This window comes from Vulpes vulpes, chromosome X (genome assembly GCF_048418805.1).
Source record: "Vulpes vulpes isolate BD-2025 chromosome X, VulVul3, whole genome shotgun sequence".
NCBI classification, from domain to species: Eukaryota; Metazoa; Chordata; class Mammalia; order Carnivora; family Canidae; genus Vulpes; species Vulpes vulpes.
In genome coordinates, this window is record NC_132796.1 from 1067380 (window position 1) to 1091600 (window position 24221).

Here is a 24221-nt window from a genome sequence, read left to right on the forward strand (position 1 = left end):
TGGAGCCTGCTTCTCCCTCTGCCAGTGTCTCCGCCTCTCTCTCTCTCTCTCTCTCTGTGTGACTATCATAAATAAATTAAAAAAAAAAATGCTGCCTTATTCAACATGATAATGAACTGGATATCTGGATCCTTACATGTGAATTATACACGCGTGGATGTGTGCGACTGTTGTAAGTAGAATAATAGACTCGTCACAGTGAACGTACTTCAACATTTGATAGAAATTTAAGTAAATGATCGCTGATCTTGAGTTTTGCAATTTCATGTTCACATTTCAGAGGAAATAAGACTTTGTCAGGCCTGAATTCCCAAACACTCTGCAATGCAGCACTATGTGTATATAATATATTATAAATGTATTATTTATATTATAAATATTATTTCTTTATAATGATTATAATTCATAATTATAAATAATTATTTAATAAATTAAATTAATATATCAATATATTAATTATTATTAAAATATTATTAAATTATATTATATGTAATTATATATTATATAATTATATATCTATACATGTTCATATATAGTATATAATTATAATTATATAAATATATATAATTATAATAATATAATATATAAATACTATAATATAATATAATTACAATAATTAATATAATTACATTATAATTAATATAATTATAATGATATAATATTATCATATATGTATTTATATATATTATATATATAAATTTTTATATAATATATAATTATATATATTATATTATTTATAATTATATTATATAAATTATAGATTTATAAATAAATAAAATTATAAATTTATATATAAATAAAATTATATAATATATAATATATTTTTATTATATAAAATAATAGATATATAAAATATATATTTTTTTATATTTAAATATAATTTATAAATATATATAATTATATATGTATTTATATATAATTATAATTATAATATTATTTATATTATAAAGAAATATATATATTATATATATATATATATATTTTTTTTTTACTCCAGGGCACATGTAGAAAGTGTGATGGTGAGTTTTATGTGTCAAACTCAGTAGGTTGTGCCACCCAGATTTTTTAATTTTAATTTTAATTTTTTTTATTTTTTATTTTTTATTTTATTTTAATTTTTTTTTTAAAGATTTATTTATTTATGATATACATAGAGAGAGAGGCAGAGATACAGGAGGAGAGAGAGGCAGGCTCCACGCCGGGAGCCCGATGTGGGACTTGATCCCGGGACTCCAGGATCGCGCCCCGGGCCAAAGCCAGGCGCTAAACCGCTGAGCCACCCAGGGATCCCCTAATTTTTATTTTTTTATCGAACCCTAGTGTAGATGTGGTTGTAACGCTGTTTTCTACGTGAGATTAACTTTTAAATCAGTAGACTTGCAGTGAAGCAGATGATCTTCCATAATGTAGGTGGGCCTTGGGTTGACGGCCTTGAGAGAAAAGGACTAAGGCCTCCAGGAAAGAAGGAGTTATGCAAGCACGTGGACCTACCAGTCAAACTATAATATCAATACTTCCCTGGGTCCCCCCCACCCCCCGCCTGCTGGTCAACCTTGCAGATCTTGGACTTGCCAATTTTCACAATCATGAGCCAATTCTTTAAAATAAATCTGTCTCTTGGTATCTATCTGCCTATCTATCCATCCATTCATTATTTATCTATCCATCCACCTACCATCATATGTATTTACCCATCCATCTATCCATTCGTCAATCTATCTATATCTCCATCTATCTTATCTATTATCATATCTATCATATCTCTCTATCCATCCATCCACCCATCCTTCTATCCATCCATCTACTATCATGTATATCTATCCATCCATCCATCTATCCATCCACCAATCTATCTATACTCCACCCATCCATCCATCCATCCATGCATCCATTCATCATCTATCTTATCTATCTATCATCTATCAATCTATCCATCCACCCATTCATCTACTATCATATATATTTATCCATCCATCCATCTATCCATCCACCAATCTATCTATACTCTCTCCATCCATCCATTCATCATCTATCTTATCTATCTACCTATTATCTATCTATGCATCTATAATCTATCAATTATCATATCATCTATCTACTATTATATCTATCCATTTATTATCTATCTATCATCTATCATCTATCCATCCATCCATTCTACCCATTCATCCATCCATCTATCCATCCATTATTTCTCTATCCACCTACTATTATATATATCTCCATCCATCAATCTGTCTGTCTCTGTCCATATCTCCATTCATCCATCCATCATCTACTCTGTCTACTATCATATCTTCCTCTCATCATCATCATCATCATCATATCTAGTATCTAACCAACCATCATCTATCGATTATCATATCTATCATTTATCTTTCTACTATTATATCTATCCATCATCTATCTATCTATCTATCTATCTATCTATCTATCTATCCATCTATCTATCATCTTTCCTATTGGCCATGTGTCTCTGGAGAACCTTGACTGATGCAAAAAAGTAATAGTAAGACACACAGGGTAGCCAAGGCTGCACCCAGCCCGAGACCATGAGCTCTGGGCCTCTGCCTCACCCGCTGCCAGCCCACCCCACTGACCCAGGGCTCAGAACAACCAAATCCCAGGTTTACCAGGGCCCTTGGGAGCCATGGTGGAGCCTCGCTGAGCGTACAGGCTGCAGTCTCTATGGCTCAGTAAGAACGACAGGAGACGGTGCCTGCATTAGTAAGGGAGGTTCTGCTTCTCTTGTTCCGCCCGTCACTCTTACCTAAGAGAAGGCCTTTCCTGCCTGCCTTCCCTCCTCTGCTTGGTGGACAGACTGGGTAAAGGGCAGCAAAGGGATGAGCTTTATAGAGAAGCAGAACTGAAAGCAGGGACTCAGCTAACAGATTAGAATAAGGATGTCACAAACTGCTGTATGCCCTGGGGCCAGACCTCCTTGTAAGAAGATCAATGGAGCAAAAATCCATCTTCATTGACCTCAAATGAGCTGAGGCCCTAGGGAGCAACATTGGCCTGGCCCATTGCCCTGACTTCACTCACTCCCTGTGTCTCATGGGCCTCCAAGCTTCCAGGGAAAATGCATCATCACTTTAAAACTTTAACCTCACTAATAAAAGGGAAAATACAAATTACAAAGTCCTCATTTTGTGGTCTTGAAATAAGGGGGAAAAAAGTCGGTAAAACCCAAAGGCAAATGCATTTTTCGCTGTGATAGGACTTCCCTCTGAATAGGGACTGGAAGCTCTGGGAATCCTGGCAGGATGGGGCTACACTAGTAGGGCTGCTGGGCTGGGAGCAGGGAGCCCAGGCATGGTGCCAGGGAGGGGAAGCAGGCTGCTCCCACTCCGCAGGGATGAGTGAGACCTTCCTCGAGGCAGGTCCTCTATGCCCAGGGAAGCTCCTGGTTTGGGGACACTCAGTATGGGAGTCTGTAGTGGTCACTGCTCCCAGCGGGTTGGAGAGCAAGCATTTCTACCCTTCAGGAAGGGGATGGAAGTTTGTGCAATGTCGTGCCACAGCCACCAAAGTGGGCATCTGCAAACTACGGTGTCTGGGCTTTTTGTCAATAAAGTTTTATTGGCACGTGGTCAGGTGCCTGCATTCATATACATTGTCCATGGATACTTCCCAGAAACAGTAGCACGGGTGAGTTGCAACAAAGACTTTCTGGCCTGGAAAACCCAAAATATCCACTGTCCGATCCTCTACACAAACAGGTTGCTAACTTCTGACTTTTGGTATCTAAAACCCTTCCCAAGTTTCCTTTTAAGATAAACACAAAAACCCTTAGGTTCATAATATCCCGTCCAGGCTCTGCGGGGTTTTTAAAGATTAATAAGGAAAATAAAGAAACATTTTAAATGTGAAATCATTGCATTCCCAAAACTCATTTTTTTTGTGGTTGTTTTAGGAAAAACCTGCTGAAACCCTGAACTTCACAATACGCTCAGCCCTGACTTATCACGGATGTCATCGAGTGATGTCAAAGCGACGACGCTGGGGTTCGGGACCTGTTGCAAGCCCGCCTGCGGGGCACGGGCCTGTGTGTTTTATCTGACACGTTGCAGCTGCTGATACCAGAGCAGGGCGGGAGCCAACACAGGGGATGGGTGTAAGGGCCAAATAGAGAAATGGCAAGCGAGACACTCACCGCCAGCAGGCCTGATTCATCAGCACCCCCGGAAGGAACCTGCGGCCTTTCCATCCCCAGGCTGACGACAGGCTGTTTCAGGGAGCTGGGAAGAGGCTTCCCTGGCGGTTCCTGTGTTCTCTGCAAATGTGCCTTCACAGTGGCTTCCAGGGCCCTCCTTCGGAAGCTCTGTTTTCTCCGTATCTATTCATACGCACTCACACGCACGTGAACAAAACTGCACACATGCAGTGGACGCAGGCACTGCCACACTCATCCATTCATACATGCACGCACATATACGCATATAAATGCACACATGCAGCCCACGCCTGCACACGTACATTTACTCCTGTAGTCGTTCATGCATGCACACAGGTGCATAGCAATGCATGCCTGTGTTTCGTGCACACGCACGTTTACATACACATAGTCACACACTCATGCACACACATTCACAATCATGTAAGTGCACACACTTGCACACACGCATTTACTTATGCAGACATACATGCATGCACACGTGTGTGTAGAAATGCGTGGATGTGTTTCTCTCACACACGCATTTAACCATGCACACACATCCACACACTTGTGCACGCTCATTCCTACACACACATGCATGCACATACATGCATATAAGTGCCTACATGCAGCACTACCTACAGATACATTTACTCATCACACATATTCATGCATGCTTGTAAACATGTGCATACAAATGCGTGAGTGTATTGTGCATGCCACGTTTATGCACACCAATTCACACACCGGTGCACACGCTCATACACGCATATGCACATAAACACTTGTGCACATTCATTCATGCATGCATGCGCCCATGTGAATATAAATGCACAAACCACTGCACACGTGCACGAGGCATCCACACAGCCATGCACACTTACACATGTACACACATGTGCCCACGACAAAATCCATCTTCTTTCCCCAAACTGGTCCCTCCCTTCCAACTTCTGGTGTTTTCTTAGGGAGCTATTTGAGACAAGGAACCTTCTTTCAAGCCCCCAAGCAGCCTCGGGATGTACTGACCCATGACATGCTTTGCAGGAGGCAGTGACCTATGACTTGCTCTCGGGTTTTATAACTCTGCTGTCTCACTTCCCTGTCCTACAGAACTAAGGAGAAAAGGCTCAAGCACAATGTGACAATGGCAGCCACCGTATTAAGCACCTGCTCCCATCATTTCTCATTACTCTGGGGCTTTTATAGTTCCTGCTTTACAGAACGAGACACTACAGCACAGCGTGGTTACACATCTCTCCTGGGCTTGTGGGCACACAGGAGGGCAGTGGCGGTGCCAAGATGAGTCCTGTCATTTATACCACATGCTGTCACCGTTTCTCCACCTTCATGGCTCCTGGGCCTCCTTCCAGCCCAGAAATCCAAGCCTCTGGACTGATCCCTGTCTCTGGTTTCCCACTCGTCACCATGAGACACTCACTCTTTGGAGTCAGAGCTCACATTCAAGCCATTATTTGCATCTGCCCAGAACTCTTTGGCCACCAGCTTGGGTTCCTTTGTGCAGCCCTCCTCAGCCTTCCACCTGTGCTGGTCTTTTCGGGGTGCTCAGTGATGATGGGATGTCCTTGCTGGGAAGCCATCTTTCAGGAGGATGCCATAATGGGAACCCTACGGAGCCCCAAATGTGCCTTGTCATGTCACCATCCATCCCCAGAATCCAGATCCTCACCAGCCATTCTCCACCAGCTTGCAACAAGCACCTCCATGTGCAAGGCACACCCAAGAGCTAGAAGGAGTTGAGGAAGTGCCCACACATGATCCTGGGTGACCCTGTCATCACCTGGTGTCCAGAGGCTCCAGCCAAGGAGCCAGGGGAGGTCTGAAGGTGCGCCCTGCTTGGTCACCAATGGCCATGCCTCCATTCGGAACCTGCCCCCCAACTTCCCCGCTCTCCTTAGTCCAGTCCACCCACTGTCCCATCTTTCTTTGCTTGCACTGCAAATTCTCCCTGTCGCTCTCAACTCCCAGATGCTGGGGCCACTGCAGAGAGAAATCTTTCCAACCCGAGTCACATCATTCTCCTGGACTTGGTCTCACGACACTCCTATGACATGAGTCTCCTTTGCTTCTGGAATCACCAAACCGATCCCTGCCTCAGAGCCTTTGTGCATCTTCATGGAGCACTCTGCCATCCTAGATATACGTATGTCTCATGCCCTCCATCGAGGTGGTCTTTGCTTAAACATCGCCCCTTCTCTGATCCTCTCTCAACTCTCTCCACCTGCTTCTATGCCTTATCTGACTTTATATTTCTTCTTGGTGCTCATCATTCTCTGTGTTCATTTATATATCCATATTCAGATCCATGTCTGTATGCATTTATATCTATGGATCTATGCACTTATCCTTCCATCCATCCATCCAAGCAACCATCTGTCCATCTTATCTATCCATCTGCCATCCATGCATGCATCCAATCTATTTACCATCTATCTATCCTTCCATTTGTCCATCCATTCATCCGTCCATCCATTCATCCATCTATCCATCCACCCACCCATTCGTCCATCCATCCACCCGTCTATCATCTATCTATCTATCTATCTATCTATCTATCTATCTATCTATCATCTATCTATCTATGATAGTGGTTAAAAACTGGGGAAGTCTATGCCCCTAAAGGACACTAGGTAATGCCTGGAGACACTTTGGTTGTCAAATAGGGACAGGGGACTGGTTCTGGCATCTGTTGGTTGGAGACCAGAGATGCTGTTCAACAGCCTACAGAGCCCAGGACGCCCCACATCAGAGAGTCATCCAGCCCCAGATGTCAGTAATCCCCAGGCAAAGAAGCCCTGGTCCAGCAGATGAAGGCATCTTAAGAGACTGAATGCTGCAAAAGCAGCAGTCTGGGAACATCCTCTGAAAAGCATGCACTCTGCCACAGAGTAGCCTCTGAATCAGCCTGTGTGTCTGAAAGCTGCAGTTAGAATCACCACGACCTTGCAGTCATTCGGGCTTCAGGGAAGGTGTCATTTCCCAGAAAGCAGGGCCCTATTGCAGCATCTTATCCAGTGATGCTTCTTGCAGGACACCAACCTTTTACAAAATCCAGTATTTAAAAATTCATGTTGCAGACCGCTTCAGAATGTAAGACATCTCTGCTCCTTGGCTTTGAGAGAGGAGGGTCAGACAGATGATTTGAGGCTCCCTGATCCCACCCAGGTGGTGCTTATATGACAGTCTTTATGCAGAAATGTCAGCCTCTATGCAGATGCACAGGGGGCGGTGGACAGATCTATCGATCCACAGGTGCACACCTTTACAGACGGCTGCTGCACCTGCCTTGTACCATTCTATTTCATCTTTAAGGAAAGGCATTTCTTTGTTATTTATTTTTCTGTCCCTGCCAGCTCATTGTCCCTTTTGACCAATGCATGGACCCAGAGTGACTTGCAGAATTTCCAAGGGACAGAGCCTGAGTCTCTGCTTGGGAAGCCGGCGGCACAGAGCATCAATTACTAATGTGGTCTGCAGCACAGCCGCGGGGCCCCAGCGCTGACTGCGTGCTCGGCATCTGTGCCCTTGGCCGGGACTAAGCCCCAGTGGAGTTGGGCACTTGGATGTCAGAAATGGTGTCTCTCTGTGAAAACAGCTAAATTAACGCCCAAGGGACTGGCAGCAGTCACAGTGTGGTGGGTATCACACGGGTTGGAGTGTGACCTGGAGAGACCCAAGAGGATGAAGCACATACTGTGTAGAGAAGAGAGGAGCCTACAGCAAGGGAGATAAAACGGAGAAGAAGGGTGGGTACACAGACCCATTCTTGGCACCATCCCGCTTTGCAAGCCACAAAAGATGCTCGTAGGTGTCTCTGTTGGGATTGATTTCAACTCCCGTCACGTGAAAGAATAACAAAACCTCCCAAGACTGCAAGGAATGCCCAGAGTCAGGAAAGCTTTGCCTTCTCTCTGTGCACGTGACTAATGAGCATGCACCAGTCCCTGGAAGATGGATCAGTCTCCTGTCATTAATGACCCCAAATTCAGAGGCTCAAAACAACACACAGGTGCGGGCCTGCCACTCTGGAGGCCAGAAGTCAGAAAAACAGCTCTCAGGGGAATGAAATCAAGGCTTTAGGCTGGCTGGGTCCTCCTGGCAGCTCCAGGGGACAACACATTTCCCAGCTTTCATGTAGTCTCTAGAGCCACGTTCTTCATTTCCCCAGGTTTCTGGTTCCTTCATGCAAACCCAGCAGGCTAGCGTCATCAAACCCCTGCTTTTGACACCATGTTGCCTTCTCTTTATTTGATCTTCCCACCTCCCTTTTATGGAAGACCATCATTCAGCCAACCAAAGGCAGGAAAAAAAAAAACATGTGCAGAGCAAGTGGTGTTTGGTGAATTCTGGAATAAAATGGGATGCTCAGTTAGGAAGCCCCCCCCCCCCAAAGGGCACATCCACTAGCACATTCAGTCCTTGTATGGTTTATGTTATTAATGTGTGATTTTCAGCAATTTGAAGGCAACATTTTCCTGCAAACATATCGTGAGCCTACATCAAGGATTTCTTTTTTCTTTTTTTTTAAGTAAGGGAGGTTCATAAGCATTAAGATGTCGATGGAGGTTCTATGCAGGCTGGAGGGGTTGGCAGATACATGGCCAGGGCATTGGCATGAGATGCAAAAGGCAGGTACAAAGCAGGCAAATGTCCTACAGGACAACCCCCATAACTTAGAGTCCTCTCCTCTCTCCAGCAGGCATTAACTGATAAACTCCCCATTATCTGCAAGTTCCCACATCCACTGATAAGAGTTGAGCCCTAATCCATAACCAATTGTAATTCATACAAGGTTACAATTGCTGAGGGTCAGGTGCCCCCAGGTGGTTTTGTTCAACAAATGCTCATGCAGGACATGGAACAGGAGCATGAGAGTGTTCTCTCTCACCCCATTTCCACAGGCTGCATGATTCCTATTGCCTCTGAGCACCCCATGTACCATCTGGCTGCAGAAAGGAAGTAACAGATGCTACAAGTAGGTCCATATGGTTTCTGCATCAAAATGGTGCAAACGACCTTTCTGGGTATTGGACGCAGTGGATGAGGCCCTTCTCTTGTAGACGCTGGGTCTTTGGATACAGGCTATGAGGTATCCCGTGTTCAGCCTTTAGAATCAGGTGCACACAAACACAATTCAAGAGTCTTTGAAGGGAATGTAACATGTGGCTCGAAGGATGTCCAGTCCGAAGGGGGAAAGAGAGAGAGGAAGGTCCAACACAGGCCAGGCCCCAGGTGCTGGGGATGCTTCTAGACCCCATCCTCCCACTGCCTGGAAAGACCATGCCTCTGTTAGCTCCAGAGGACCATGGGCCCTCACCTGTGCATCACCAGTTTTGCATGTGTCTTCCCTGCCAGGCAGGTGTCTCCTTGATGGAGAACTGTAAAGAAGAGAGGACCCTGACTTTGCCACATCCCGGGTGGGGTTGGACATGGTAGCTTGCCACGAGATGGGAAAGGTTCCCCATACATGAGGTGTCCAGATGCTGGCTGACCTGACCGCACACATGTGGTCATCCAGACAGCACCAGGTACACCTGTGCAGGATTTCACCATGAACATGTGATTTTATTCCCAGGTAGGGAAAAAAAATCTGGTTATGGTGTCCAGGTGAATGTTTTATTAACAACGGACTTCATTCTTTTCTTTGTATTATGTTAGAGTCAGAAAAATAGTTACTTCCAGTCATATATCTGAAATTCACGTCCCATAAAAGTAGCCATTTTAAAGTGAACGATTTAGTTGGATTTAAGTACATTTATCACGTTGTGCAACCAGTACACCTGTCTGGTTTCAGCACATTCTTACTCCCTCAAAAGGTGACCCCATCCCCATGAGCAGTCATACCCCATCCCCCTGACAACCACGAATCCACTTTGTTTCTATGGATTCACCTACTCAGGATGTTTCTTATATCCAGGGAATCATACACTATGTGCTATGCTGTGTGTGTGGCTTCTGTCACTTACCACAACGTTGGTTTAGAATCTATACTAAGAAATCACTAGAAAATATTAACGATAAGCCTCTAGGTTCCATGAAAAGATGCACACGAATGAGCACGACCCAGGTAACAGAACTAAACTGAGAGTAGTCACAACACCCGGTGCCAGTGAGGATGTGCAGCAGCTGAAACACTCACATCGGGACTGCTGGCCGGGGATGCAAACTGGTAGCACATCTCTAGAAAATGGTTTGGTAGTTTCTTACGGAGCTAAGTGCACATTTCCTGTAGGATCCAGCAGTCCCATTGCTCGGTGTTTATGCAAGAGCGGTAACAGTGTACATTCACAAAAAAAAAAAAAAAACCCCAACAAAACCCGGTGTGACTGTTGAGAGCAGCATTCTGCCTAACTTGCCCCAGGAACAGCCTGGAGTGGGGAACGGCTGTAGCACGGTGGTGCATGCATGCCCTGGGACACCACTCGGCCACAAAAGAGGAAGGACCATGATTGCATGCACAACCCTGACGAGTGTCAGACGCTCAGTGTTGAGTGAAGGAAGACAATTGCGAAGGGCTAACTACCGGATGGTGTCACTTATACCACTTTGTGGAAAAGACAAATAGAAGGAGAGAGAACAGAGTGGTGGTTGTCCTCAGTCATTGCTAGACAAAACGCCGGACTGTGAATTCACAGGCAGCAGGAGGAGGGAATTGGCCGGGATGGTATAAAGGTTCTGAATCCCACTGGGGGGCTGGTTACATGCATCTATACATGTGTTAAAGCTCACAGGACTCTACTCCAAGATACGGTGAATGTTCTACTCTTTGTAAGATGTTGAGAAGACCTCCAGGTGTTCAAAGAAATTGAAAATAGAATGACCATATGGTCCAGCAATTCCATGACTGGGTATTTACCCAAAAGAAGTGAAAGCATGGACTTATAGATATTTGCACACTTGTGTTCACAGCAGCATGATTCACAACAGCCAAGAAGTGGAAGCAATCCAAGCATCCACGGATGGATGGATGGATGGATGGATGGATTGATTGATGGGTGGAAGGGTGGGTGGGTGGATGAGTGGGTGGATGGGTGGGTGGATGGGTGGATGGAAGGGTGGGAGGATGGATGGATGGGTGGATGTATGAATTGATGGGTGGGTGGATGGATGATGGATAGGTAGGTGGATGGATGGATACATAGATGATAGATGGAGAGATGGATTGATAGACGGATGGATGGGTTTTTCGGAAGAATGGGTGGATGGATAGGTGGATGGGTGGGTAGATGGGTGGGTGGATGGATGGAGGGATGGATGGATGGATGATTGGATGGATGAATAAACAGCATGTGATCCATACAGTGGAATATGACACAGCCTTGAGAAGGAAGGTCGTTCTGACACCTTCTATGATGTGGATGGACCTCGAAGACATGGCACTCAGTGACATAATCCAGATGCAAAAGGACAAATCTTGTGTGATTCCACGTACATGAAGTCCTGAGAGGAGTCCCATCCATTGAGAGAGAATAGATGATGGAGCTAGGGCCTGGGGTGGGGAATTAGTGGCTCACGGGGGCTTCAGTTGGGAAGATGGAAAGTTCCAGAGATGGATGGTGGGGGTGGTCACACAAAAGTATGAATGCACTCGATGCCACTGAGCTCTGCACTTAGAAATGGTTAAGATGGCAAATTGTATGCTGTATTTTGCCACAATTTATAATTTAAAAAAATTATTTTTTTGTTTGTGAACCTCTAGGTGAAAAAAATGTCTTGCTCTAGAGAGAGCCTGCAGAAGGACTCAGAAAGGTAGGACTGTGAGTGCTATTTGCATTTATGTTTATGCCACCCCTTTAAATTGTTTATTTGCAGTGGAATACAGAGCATCATACCCGTATGACGTATTTGTCTACAGACGTGCACCGGGGGGCATGGATGAAACGCTCTGCCTGCCGGGCGTGGCACCAGCCCTGTGAGGCTGCAGGAGGGACAAACATCCAGCGTCCCTCCCCAAGTCGGGCCCAGAGCTCAGAACTGAGCTGAACGTAGTCCCAGGAAATTGAGAAGGGAGGCGGCCAAGTGTGAAGTTGCCAGTTGGTGCTACAGACTCTTCGTCTCGATCATGGACCAGTCATGGTCCTTGGGTGGGTATCGGCTCTGCAGAGATGTGGAAGCTGCTGTAGAGCAGGGCACCCGGTTGGAACCTGCGTGCCCTCAGGTGAGGCTGGGATGCCTGTCCACCAGCCTCTCCCCAGCATCCCAGACCCTCAGAGCTCTGAGAGTATCACCCCGGGACACCTCTCCTCTGGAAAGTAAGCAGCAGTGCTCACGGGCTTCTGCAGATATCAGGAACTGTTTTAAAAATTTATTTCTTCATTTTTGGTCTGGAATGAAGTCATAACTCACTTGGAATGTTAATGGGGACTTCAGCTCTGCAATTGTGAAATCTAGTGCACACAGCTTGAAATGTTTGGAACTGCGTGGTATTTGGGGTGGGCTCTTGGCTCCCCAGTGGGAGCAATTTGATCCTCAGGGGACCCCTGGGGATTGTCACAATGAGGGGGCTGCCACTGGCATGTGGTGGGTGGAGGCAAGGGATACTGCTCCACACCCTGCAATGCCCAGGACACCCCACTCCAGTGGTCATTCAGCCCCAGATGTTAATAGTCCTAAGGTGGAGACACCTGGCTCAGCATAACAGATTCTGAATGTCTATCATCTATCTATCTATCTATCTATCTATCTATCTATCTATCTATCTATCTTGCTGTCTATTGACCCATCATCTATCCATTTATCATATCTATGTATCACCTACATATCCATCCATCCATTCATCCACCCATCCTATGTATCTAGCCATCCAGCCTTCTATCTATCCATCTATCATCCATCCATCCATCCATCCATCCATATCTTCTCTATCCATCATATCTAACCATCTATCCACCCATCATCTATCCATCCAGGTACACATCCACCCATCCATTCCTGTATCTATCTATATATCATCTATCTATCTATCTATCTATCTATCTATCTATCTATCTATTCACCCATCATCTGTCTATTCATTTATCATATCTATGTATCATCCATCCACCCATCTGTCTATCCATCCATCCATCCATCCATCCATCCATCCATCCATCCTATCTTCTCTATCCATCCATCATATTATCTATCTATCTATCTATCTATCTATCTATCTATCTATCTATCATCTATCTATCTATCCATCCATCCATGCAGCAGGCATGGCAGTGGCTTGCAACCAGAGACCAGCTTTTACTCCCCAGGGGACACTTGGGCACATTTTTGATCGTTACGATTGAGGAGTTACTGCTGGCATCTGGTGAGTGGAGACCAACAGTGTACAGTGCCCAGAATGCCCTGCCCCAGAGAATAAACCAACCCAAAATACTAATCTTGTCCAGGTGGAGAATACGTGGACTACCTGAGGGTACCCAACAATATCCTCCCATACAAATCATGCATATATATGTCTCTCTGTATAATTCAGATTTTGCAAATTTGTCTCATGGATACAGAATAGCTACACATATATATGCGTTTGCATATGAATATATGAATGTCTGTGTATAATTCACAAATTTCACAGATTTGTCTCATGGATACAGAATAGCCACACATATATATATATGCATTTGCATATGAATATATGAATATGTCTGTGTGTAATTCACAAATTTGCTTCATGATACATAATGGCTATATATCTATAAATACATACGCATTTGCATATGAATATATGAATGTGTTCTGTGTCTATCTACGAAATAAATTTGTGAAAAACCCAAGATCTGCCCACGTGCTTGTGTTTCCTGGCTCTGTCGGGACCTCAGGCTGGTGATTTATAAACTGTCAATCCCACCCAGTCTCTGTTTGGGCACATCCACGTTCCAGCAGCCATTTGTACTGGCTGGCGATGGCTTCGTTTGTTTTCGTCACGGAGTTATTTTGTGTATATGACTTCACCGCGAGTCATTTTTTCCTAATACCCAAGGCACATCCTGAAAACCAATCCTGTGCTTTCCGACAGCCTCTTGGAGTGGCTGTCATCATCTGGGACTGCAAGGGCTGCATCTGTGTGGCACCTCTTGGCTTCCTGGGTTCCCGGAATTGACCATCATATTTCACTCCGCGGTGGTGCTCACCAAACCTGCCATGGAAAGAATTTCCAAAGACGTGCAGAAAATGATGAAACCAAATTGGATCTATTCGTTCCCATCTTGAAGGCCGCTGGAACTCATGGCTCATATGCTCTCTCCTTCGCCTCCAGAGACGCATAGCCCACGTCTTCCAGAGAAGCAGGGGTTTGGCTAGGAGGCAGCATTAGAACGGCTCGCCTTTGCCAATGATGTTCGAGTGAAGGCCAAAGAGAAAAAAGCAAAGCTGCCTGCAGCCATTTATATTCAGACCAGGCAGCAGAGGCCAACTCAGCGGATGAAGAGGGTGGGTGTGAGACTAGACTGTCCAGATATTACACTTTTTAAGTATGCAGGGATGGAAAACACCACCAGTAGACGGCAGAGACGTCTTTGAAGAGGGGAGGTGTGCTTTTTCTCCCTGGGACCTCGAATCTACATGCAAATGAATGACTTGACATTTTGCAGGCTTTTGTGTTTTGGAAAGCATGACGTGCCACCCACGAGGGTGTCTCGAGAGCCTTGTTCAAAGTACTCGGTGTCCCAACATCAGGCGTGGGAAGAGCAGCTATAATGGTCTGGTAGACGGAGCCCAAGGGGGGCTGCAGAACCCCCTTTCCTTCTGTTTTTTTCCTACATTACTATGAGGATGGGAACACCTTGTTTGCAGGTGGCACATAGGGTAAGTGAGGTGATACCGGGAATCTCCTGCCTTGACGTGTTAGCTTCCCAGCTGGGTATGACGCCTCCTCTTTCATGACCCACCCTGGTTTGAAAAGGAAACTAATACCCCATATGCATGGGGGCACCCAGTGTGTGCCCCAAAAAGAAAAGCATCGTCTTGCTTTGAGGTGCTTTGCATGCTCTTCACAGCAAATGTTTTATTGACGTGGGATTCAATTAGCCATTTAAAGTGCACATTCATGGGATCCCTGGGTGGCGCAGTGGTTTGGCGCTTGCCTTTGGCCCAGGGCGCGATCCTGGAGACCCGGGATCGAATCCCACATCAGGCTCCCAGTGCATGGAGCCTGCTTCTCCCTCTGCCTATGTCTCTGCCTCTCTCTCTCTCTCTCTCTGTGACTATCATAAATAAATAAAAATTAAAAAAAATTTTAATAAAGTGCACATTCAGATGCATCTAGCACCTTCACTGTGTTGTGCAACTACCTCTGCCTGGTTCCGGAACATTCTCATCCCCACAAAAGGAGATCCTGTCCCCATTAGCAGTCATGCTCCATCTCTCTCCCGAGCCCGTGGGAACCACAAATCTTTTTGTGTCTCTGGATTTAACTGTTGTGGATATTTCATAGAAATGGCATCATACACCATGTGGTCTTTTGTGTCTGGCTTCTTTTAGTCACGATATTTTTGAGGCTGGCCCATGGTGTGTGTATATACGGGTACTCCTTTCCCTTTTCAGGGTCAAGTCATGTTGCACTGTAGGGATGTATACTAATTTTTTTTTTTTTTAAGTAGGCTTCACACCCAACCTGAGGCTCGAACTCACAACCTTCAGTCAAAAGTCGCATGGTCTACCGATGGAGCCAGCTAAGCACCCTAATACTTTTTTAATGTGTTCTCACTATCTTCAAATGAAATCACAGATACTTACAAGGAGATTTAATAGTAGCCATTTCACGTCCATATAATGCAATTTATAATGAAGTGATAAGCATTTGAACATGTCAGTGCTCAGAGATGATGAAGCAGTAAGATGCTACCCTCTGCATGTTGGATCCCCAAGAGGGTGCAGACGGAGGCAGCCCCAGGCATGCTGCATTAGTGACTCAAGCGCCATGAGCTTCAATCTGCGTTTCTGCAAATGGTGAAAGATCCAATCAAGGACAATCTTGAATCAACGCAGTGTTTGCTTGCCTGGAAAATTCAATGATTGTATTTGTGTGTCAACATAGTTAAGTTCTAGGCTCGATTTCATGACACACAGGATGTTCACCTGCACGGACATCTGGGCAGATGTTGAGAAGTCACGTGGGCGTGTGGGGACACTGTACACCGGGTAGTCCTGTCCTGTGCCTTGCAACACATCTACCATGCTGGCCTCCCCCCGCTAAACATGAACAGGAGGTTTTGTTTTGCTTTAACTTTTTTCCAGTGTGCTCTTCTCTACCTTTCCATGAACCATGTGGAGAACAATCAGCATTAACAACCACTGGGCCACTGGGAAGGAAAGCCAACTCATCAGGTGGTGCATGTGACGTGGACACAACTCACAATGGTGGCGTTACTCACATAGGCAAGATCTTCCGCAGCCTTAACTCCCTTCTATAGCCAACCTCTCATGAGTGTGAGGACCAAAGACCCATTGAGAGGTGCCCGGGTGGCTTGGTCGGTTGAGTGACTGACTCTTGATTTTGGCTCTGGTCATGATCTCAGGGTCGTGAGATCAAGGCCCGAGTCAGACTCCATGCTCAGCACAGTCTTCTTCTTTCTCTCTCTCTGCTCTTCCTCCTCTTACCCCGCCTGCTTTCTTTCTCTATTTTTTTAAAAAAGATTTTATTTATTTATTCATGAGAGAGACAGAGAGAGAGAGGCAGAGACACAGGCAGAGGGGGAAGTAGGCTCCCTGGAAGGAGCCTGGTGTTAAGACTCGATCTCAGATCCTAGGATCATGGCATGATAGAAGGCAGATGCTCAATCTCTGAGCCACCCAGGCATCCCCTGCTCTTTCTCAAATAAATAAATAAATAAATAAATAAATAAATAAATAAATAAATAAATAAAATCTAAAAAAAAAAAAAGACCCATTAAACATAATAGGATACACTTTGCCCAAGTCATGGCCAATAGACATCTCACAGTGTAAGTGTAAATCAAAACATCATGCCCTACCCCTTAAATATATACATTTTTGGTAAGTTATACTTCAATAAAGTCAGAAAGATAAAATGAATATCCCCCCCTTCTCCAAAAGAATGGTCCTTTTACTTAACATGCTATGATTTTCTCTAAGCTATTTTGAATGAAGGGTGCCTGGGTGGCTCAGATGGCTAAGAATCTGCCTTCAGCTCAGGTCATGATGCCAGGGTTCTGGGATCGAGCCCCGCATTGGGCTCCCTGCTTAGCAAGGAATCTGCTTCTCCCTCTCCCTCTGCCTCTCCCCCTGCTCATGCTTGCACATGCTCTCTGTCAAATAAATAAGTAAAATCTTAAAAAAAAACGTTTTTTTTCATTTTGAATGAAAACTCACTGCACCACACCTGGCACCATGGTAGACCAGCTGTACCGCAGGTCTTTTGAAGAACAATATAAGTCGGTCTTAGATGAAATAGAGCAAGCAAGATTTTTAATGCATTGCTGCAGCTAGATATATGGAAATAAAAAAGTAATAAATGGCATTCATTAAGTCAGGAAGTCGGACCATATATCCCAGAATGTGGGGAAGAAATTTGGCAATGGACATAACCAAAATTGATAAATGCTCAATAAGTGCACATACTGGTAAAGCTCTATTCCTGAACCAGAGAATGTCCTTCCTTGACTTTCTAGAATCCCAGAGCTGGAGAACTCCCAAGGACGTTACTAGCCATAGACGTTCACACGCTGACCCTACAGGGCACACGCTGGAAACCAGGAGGGACTTAAGTCTGGGTTTACCTTTGTGCTTTTGTCGTGTTTGCTAAACAAGTTACGAATCTAGGCCCCATGACTAGGATACTGGTACCAGATGACAGAAAATACAATCCCAACTACAGCTGACCCTTGAACAACACGGTGTGAACAGCCTGGGTCCACTGAGATGCAGATTTTTTTTCTTAATACATATAGCACAGTCCTGTAAATGTGTTTTCTCTTCCTATGATTTTCTTAATCACACTTTATTGTCTGTAGCTTATTTTATTGTAAGGACACAGCATGCAATACATAGACTGCATCAAATATTAACTATGTCATTTGTCAGGCTTCCAGTCCACAGTGGGCTCCTACTCATTACGTTTTGGGGGAGCCAAAAGCTGTATGTGGATGTTTGAGTGCGTAAAGCCTGGGCACCCCTAGCTTTGTGCTGTTCAAGGCTCAACTGTGACAAATTAAATCCAGGGCTTGCACCCAAAACCATAGGCGTCATATTTCTGAACACTGCTGAAGCAGAGCATCGACAGAGATCTTGTTGTCTCAGAAAACCTGGGCTCAGGCAAGGTGTGTCATCATTCAGTAGATGAGGCATCAGAAAAAGAGACCCAAAGGCTTAATGATGGCGCCTTCCCGAAGCTCACATCCAATGGGAGATGGGCATGGCGTGCCCTCCCTGACCCATAGACCAATCTAAGAAGTTCCCCAATCCCACCTCCCAACCTGTCCTGCCTTAGAAGGAGCCTGGTGCACCTTGTATGGCCGTACTTCCAAATAGGCAAGATGAGGGATGCCCATGCCCACCTGTTCAAGACACAGAAACCCTTCAACATCCCGTTGACATCCAGAGGGAGCTTGTGTCCTACACGGACTGCCCTTTGCCGAGCTCACTATTCTTTGTTAGAAATCCCTGCTGTCCCCTACAGTGACATCCCCAGATTCCAGGTGTTAGGACCTAATATCCACGGAGGCCATTATCTACCCACCACAGACCTCAAGCTCTTTTGGGACAAGAGCTAGGTCCCACTCAAGTTGAGTGAGCTTGTCTGTCCTTAGACCTTGGCTTGGCAGATGGAATGAATGAATGAATGAATGAATGAATGAATAGATGAATGAACAAAGCGGTCCCTCCCATTGCTGAACCCAAACAAAACTCCCCGTTGCTACACCGAGGGAATAAAACAACAGCTTTACCGAGGAGAGAAACACTCACGTTCATGAGTCCAACTACTGAATCAATTCTTAGTTCATGGATGGAAAGTCATCACCCTGGCATGCGCACAGAGACCCTCGTGACTCCCATAACATGAGTGACAGGCTCAACCCCATTATTCCCCCCATGTCTGTGAAGCCATGGATTCAGCGCTACTCACCCAGAGAGCCACACAATTTCTCCAGCTGCTGGGAAGGGTGTCTGAGCACCGAGGAATTTTACGATTACATGTGGAGGGCACATACTAAGTTCTCCAGAACCGTGATTTTTTTTCCCTCTCCCCCAGGAAGGAACAACAACACAAGGGCTGTCATGCGACAAGGAGGAGCAATCTGAGGCCAGGGTCCTACAAGGTTCAGATTGCTCTTGGAGTGCATCTCCTCAGCTTGGGGATTGCGGCATCTGCCAAGCCGTGGCATGCTTGTTTTCTCAGTGATGGAGTTTGTCAGCTTGGCCGGGAGCCATCCTGAGCCTCTCCTTGGAAAGCACCTCGGTGATAATGACAATGGTTGCTGGCACTTGTGTACGATGGCCTCGGGCTGTAACAGGCTCTTGGACAATGTACACGTGCTCCAAGGTTGGCATCTTCCAGAACGCAAGACTCTGCTTTTTAGTGCAAAGGGCTAAAGATGAGGCACATCTTGATCGTGAGTTTAGCTCTAAGAGACATTAGTCTGGGGTCTAAGGCTTTAGCAGGACATCTGGGTAGCTTGAGGAGGTGCCAGCCCTCAGGGCGGGAAGCTGCGATCCGAATACGTCTGGTTCAGGTTGGGTCTTGAACTGGCTTGAACAAGAGGATGGTTTGAGAAGCTCTACAGAAATATGCTCACGTCCAGAGGAATTAAGTCTGGAATTCTTTTGAGGGTGGGGATGAGCAATGCTCATTTTCAGACCCTCCCCCAGTGGGCAACCAAAACCCACCAGCCTAACTGGACCTTGAAGAAGGTCTTCCGCATGTTCGCTGAGAAGAAGCTTTGTTTAGGGTTGACCACCTTGGCCAAGAAAAGACGGAGAACTCTGTCACTTAAAGAGAATCCACCGGGGGCACTCTCAAGAATCCCAAAGCAGAGCGACGACACTCCTTGGCATTTTATTGAGTTCCCATTAGGTAATGCTCCATTCCAGGAGGAGAACTTGATGCTTAAATCGCTTTACGGTGCCACCCCATGTGTCCTGGAGCAACCAAGTGTTAACGTATGACGCACCTGTCCCCGTGTCCAGGGTGAACCCCACACTGGAAGCACTATCCTGGCAGTGATTCCAAAGCACACATGTGCCCGGGGTCGACATCGGCTTTGGGACTTCAGTGAGACTCTGTTGGTTGAGGGAATGGATGGTCAGCTGACCAGCGGTGAATTTCCAGAGGTGAATTCAGAAGGTACTTAAGCAGCAGACCCACACTGCCCTGTCCATTGCATCTGAAATCAGCCCGCGTGTACGTGTTGGCATTTGGGAACATCCTCCCCCAGAGGGAGGACTGAGGCTTCCTTGCCTGACTGGTGGGTGAATAAGGGTGAGAGCCCTGAGGTCCAGGATGGTGTCCAGTAAACTGTGGGAGATCTTCAGAACCACAGGGAACTGTGAGTTTCCTGAAACAAAATTCCTATCAATTTGCTGGAGGCTCAAAAACCACAGGCATTCATTCATCCTCCTGCAGCTCTGGAGGCTGGAAGTCTGACATCAAGGGGGGGCAGGGCCGTGCTCCCTCCAGAGGAGGGACCTTCCGGGGAGGGTCCTTCCTGCCTCCTGGGTGTCCCTGGGCTGGTGGCCACGACCCTCCCATCCTTGTCTCCTCGATGGTCATATGACTTCTTCTTATTTTGTAATCAAATCTCCATCTGTGCATTTTTTATATGGGAATGTGGTGAGTGCACTGAGCATCCCCTGATGAGCTAGGACGCTCTCCTCATCCTAAGATCTTGATTCCACGGCAAAGAGCGCTGTGCCTCGTCCCACAAGACATTGTGCTGAGTGATTACAGACCCCTTTCCCCCTCCCTCTCCCACAGAACCCCATGGGGAGTGCTGTGTAGTCTCCTCTCCTCCCCCCTCTCCTACAGAACCCCATAGAGTGCTGTGTAGACCCCTCTCCTCCTCCCTGTCCTACAGAACCCCATGGGGAGTGCTGTGTAGACCCCTCTCCTCCTCCCTGTCCTACAGAACCCTATGAGGAGTGCTGTGTAGTCCCCTCTCCTCTTCCCTGTCTTACAGAACCCCATAGAGTGCTGTGTAGTCCCCTGTCCTCCTCTCTGTCCTACAGAACCCCACAGGGAGTGGGGTGTAGACCCCTCTCCTCCTCCCTGTCCTACAGAACCCCATGGGAAGTGGTATGTAGACCTCTCTCCTCCTCCCTGTCCTATAGAACCCCACGGGGAGTGCTGTGCAGTCCCCTCTCCTCCTCCCTGTCCTACAGAACCCCATGGGGAGTGCAGTCTAGACCCCTCTCCTCCTCCCTGTCCTACAGAACCCCATGGGGAGTGCTATGTAGACCCCCCTCCTCCTCCTTGTCCTACAGAACCCCATGGGGAGTGCTGTGTAGACCCTTCCACTCCCCCCTCTCCTACAGAACCTCATGGGGAGTGCTGTGTAGACCCTTCCACTCCCCCCTCTCCTACAGAACCTCATGGGGAGTGCCACTAAGACCCCTCTCCTCCTGTCCTAGGGAACCATACAGGGAATACTGTCCTGGACCTTGTCCTCCCACCTGCTGTACAGAATCCTTGACACTTCTGGTTATATACACATGACTCATGGGCTTGAGCTCATGACAGCAGCTCTGAGGGCTACAGGAAGCACCGGGGACCAGGTCAGTCTCAGGTTGTAGAGTTTCGGGGGCCCATGAGTCAGAGCAGGTGTCCAGGTCTGTGTGAGTGGAAGAACAAGGATGCAGGGGACCCCCTACAGCCCCAACGATCGGTGCTCCCCTAAAATGCCTATCTCACCTGGAACGTGCCTCCCCAGATCTCCTCCCTGCCTTATGCTACACAAGGAAGACCGCACAGTTGGGTTAGGCAGCATTTAATTGTTCATGGCACTTGTAGCAATTTGGCACACGATTACGGCTCAGAATCACCTACTTGGGGATTACATTCAATGTTTCTTTTGGCCCTTGATTTCCTGCAAACATAGGACAGCAGACAGGAGACCTCTGGGGACATAGCTGTGAAGGCGGACGGCTATGAACAATGCAGACATGGGGATCTGTCACAGACCTGTGCTTGGTAGACAGAAGGCAAGGTCTTCCCCAATGCAGCAGCTACCCCGAGAAGGTGTCCTGGGTCACATCAGTGATGCCAGTCATCTGGCAACTTCTGGCCCACAGCTCTGTTTGAAGATCTAGGTCATACGTGACCGCGAGAGACTTGGTCTCTTTCTCGTTGTACAGGTAGCGGCCGCCAAGTCCCTCCAGGTCCGGGGTGACCGCTGCATAGACCGACGTCCAGGCTCCCTCATCTGGGGTCTGTGGGGAGAAGGAAGAAGGCCAGGCCGTGTCAGCTTTTAGAGCAGAGCGCATGGGATTCTCAGGACCCCCACAGGTGCCATTGGGTGGGACAGCACGCTCGTCACCTGGGTCGGGAAGCTCAAGCAGAAAGCCACGAGCGCAACCTAGCGGGGTCAGAGCCCTGCAGCTCCTGGCTTCAGGTTCGACACATGCCAGGTTGCACTTCCAAGATGGGTTGGTCCATTTCCACAGGCAGATGCATATTAAAATCCCAGACGCGCATCGTCAAGTTCTCCAGCTCCCGATGAACCCCAAATGCGTCTTATTGGCTCAAAGCGGATGAATGCAGAGCCTCTGTTTTAGCAACACTAGTTAGCAACTGGGTGGCTCATGGCCACCATGCAGAAAGGCTCTCGGTGTCCATGCAGCACGGTGAGCTTCCCATGGGGACGGACGCGTTCGCGGGCTATGGTCACTGCTTAGGGGGAAAGCAAAGTTCAAGCAGAAGCTGGAAACACAGATGACACATGTGAGAGGTGGGAGTCGGCGTGGTCAGTGGGTGTTGGCGTGGTCAGGGGGTGTCGGCGAGCCAGGAGGAGCTCAAGAGACTGCGAGTGGTGGGAACCAAGGCGCCTCCGTGCAGCACTGTGGTTCCAGATCCAGAACCAACGGTGTCCCCCTCGCTTCTTGTCAGGATAAAGACGTTTTCAGGAGCTTATTTTGTTTAATAAGCTTGTGAAGATCTGCTCAACCCACCCTCCACTCTGGAGCTTCCCATGTGCCTCTGTAAGTCTAAACAGCTGACCCCCGAACAACACAGGTTTGAACCGTGTGGGTCCACTCAGATGCGGATTTTTTCAATAAATGTAACACAGTTTCATACATGTGTTTTCCTTAGGATTTTCTTAGCTGCGTTTTCTTTCTCTATTGTGAGAATACAGCACATAGTACACACAACGGACAACATACGGGTTCACCTGCGGCGTGTGGCATCGGTAAGGCTTCCCGGCAACCGAGGGCTTCAGTAGTTCAGCTTCGGGGAGTCAGAGGGGATACTGGGATTTTCAACTGCGTGGGGGGTTGGCATTCCCATGCACACACACACTCACATGCACACATATATTCACATGTATCTGTGCTCACATGCACACACATATACTCCCTTGCAGACACATAAACTCACATGTACCTTCCCATGCACACATACTCATATGCACACAAACACATCCACACATGCACACACATTCACGTGCATACACATAAGCTCAAATGCACACATGTATTCACATGTAAATGTGCTCCCTTGACACTCACATGCACACACATGTATCCATATGTGCATTCATACATTCACACACATATATACATACATACTCATGCACACAGATATTCACATGCACACACATACTCATGTGTACATGTGTTCATGTGGACACACATGTACTCACATGCACACGCATATACCCATGTCTACATACATACATTCACATATACACACACATACTCATGCACACAGATATTCACATGCACACATACTCATGTGCACGCATTTGCTCACGTGGACACACACTCACATGCACACACATATACCCATGTCTACATACATACATTCACATACATACATACTCATGCACACACATATTCACATGCACACACATACTCATGTGCATGCATATGCTCACGTGGACAC

The 24221-nt window shown here is 46.5% G+C and overlaps 1 protein-coding gene across 5 annotated transcripts in view; it reads right to left on the reverse strand.

Annotated features, from left to right (window-relative positions):
* The window catches only part of DHRSX (dehydrogenase/reductase X-linked), a 214404-nt gene that overhangs the window by 49988 nt on the left and 140195 nt on the right, over positions 1–24221 (reverse strand). For 2 of the 5 annotated variants that reach the window (XM_072743880.1, XM_072743881.1), the window contains one exon: positions 22092–22549. The exons of 2 other annotated variants lie outside the window; for them this stretch is intronic. In XM_072743880.1, coding sequence (XP_072599981.1) covers positions 22346–22549 — 204 coding nt within the window. In that variant the 3' untranslated portion in view covers positions 22092–22345. Of the gene's footprint in view, positions 1–22091; positions 22550–24221 lie in introns of those variants that run through there. One more of the 5 variants, XM_072743882.1, reaches the window with a different exon arrangement.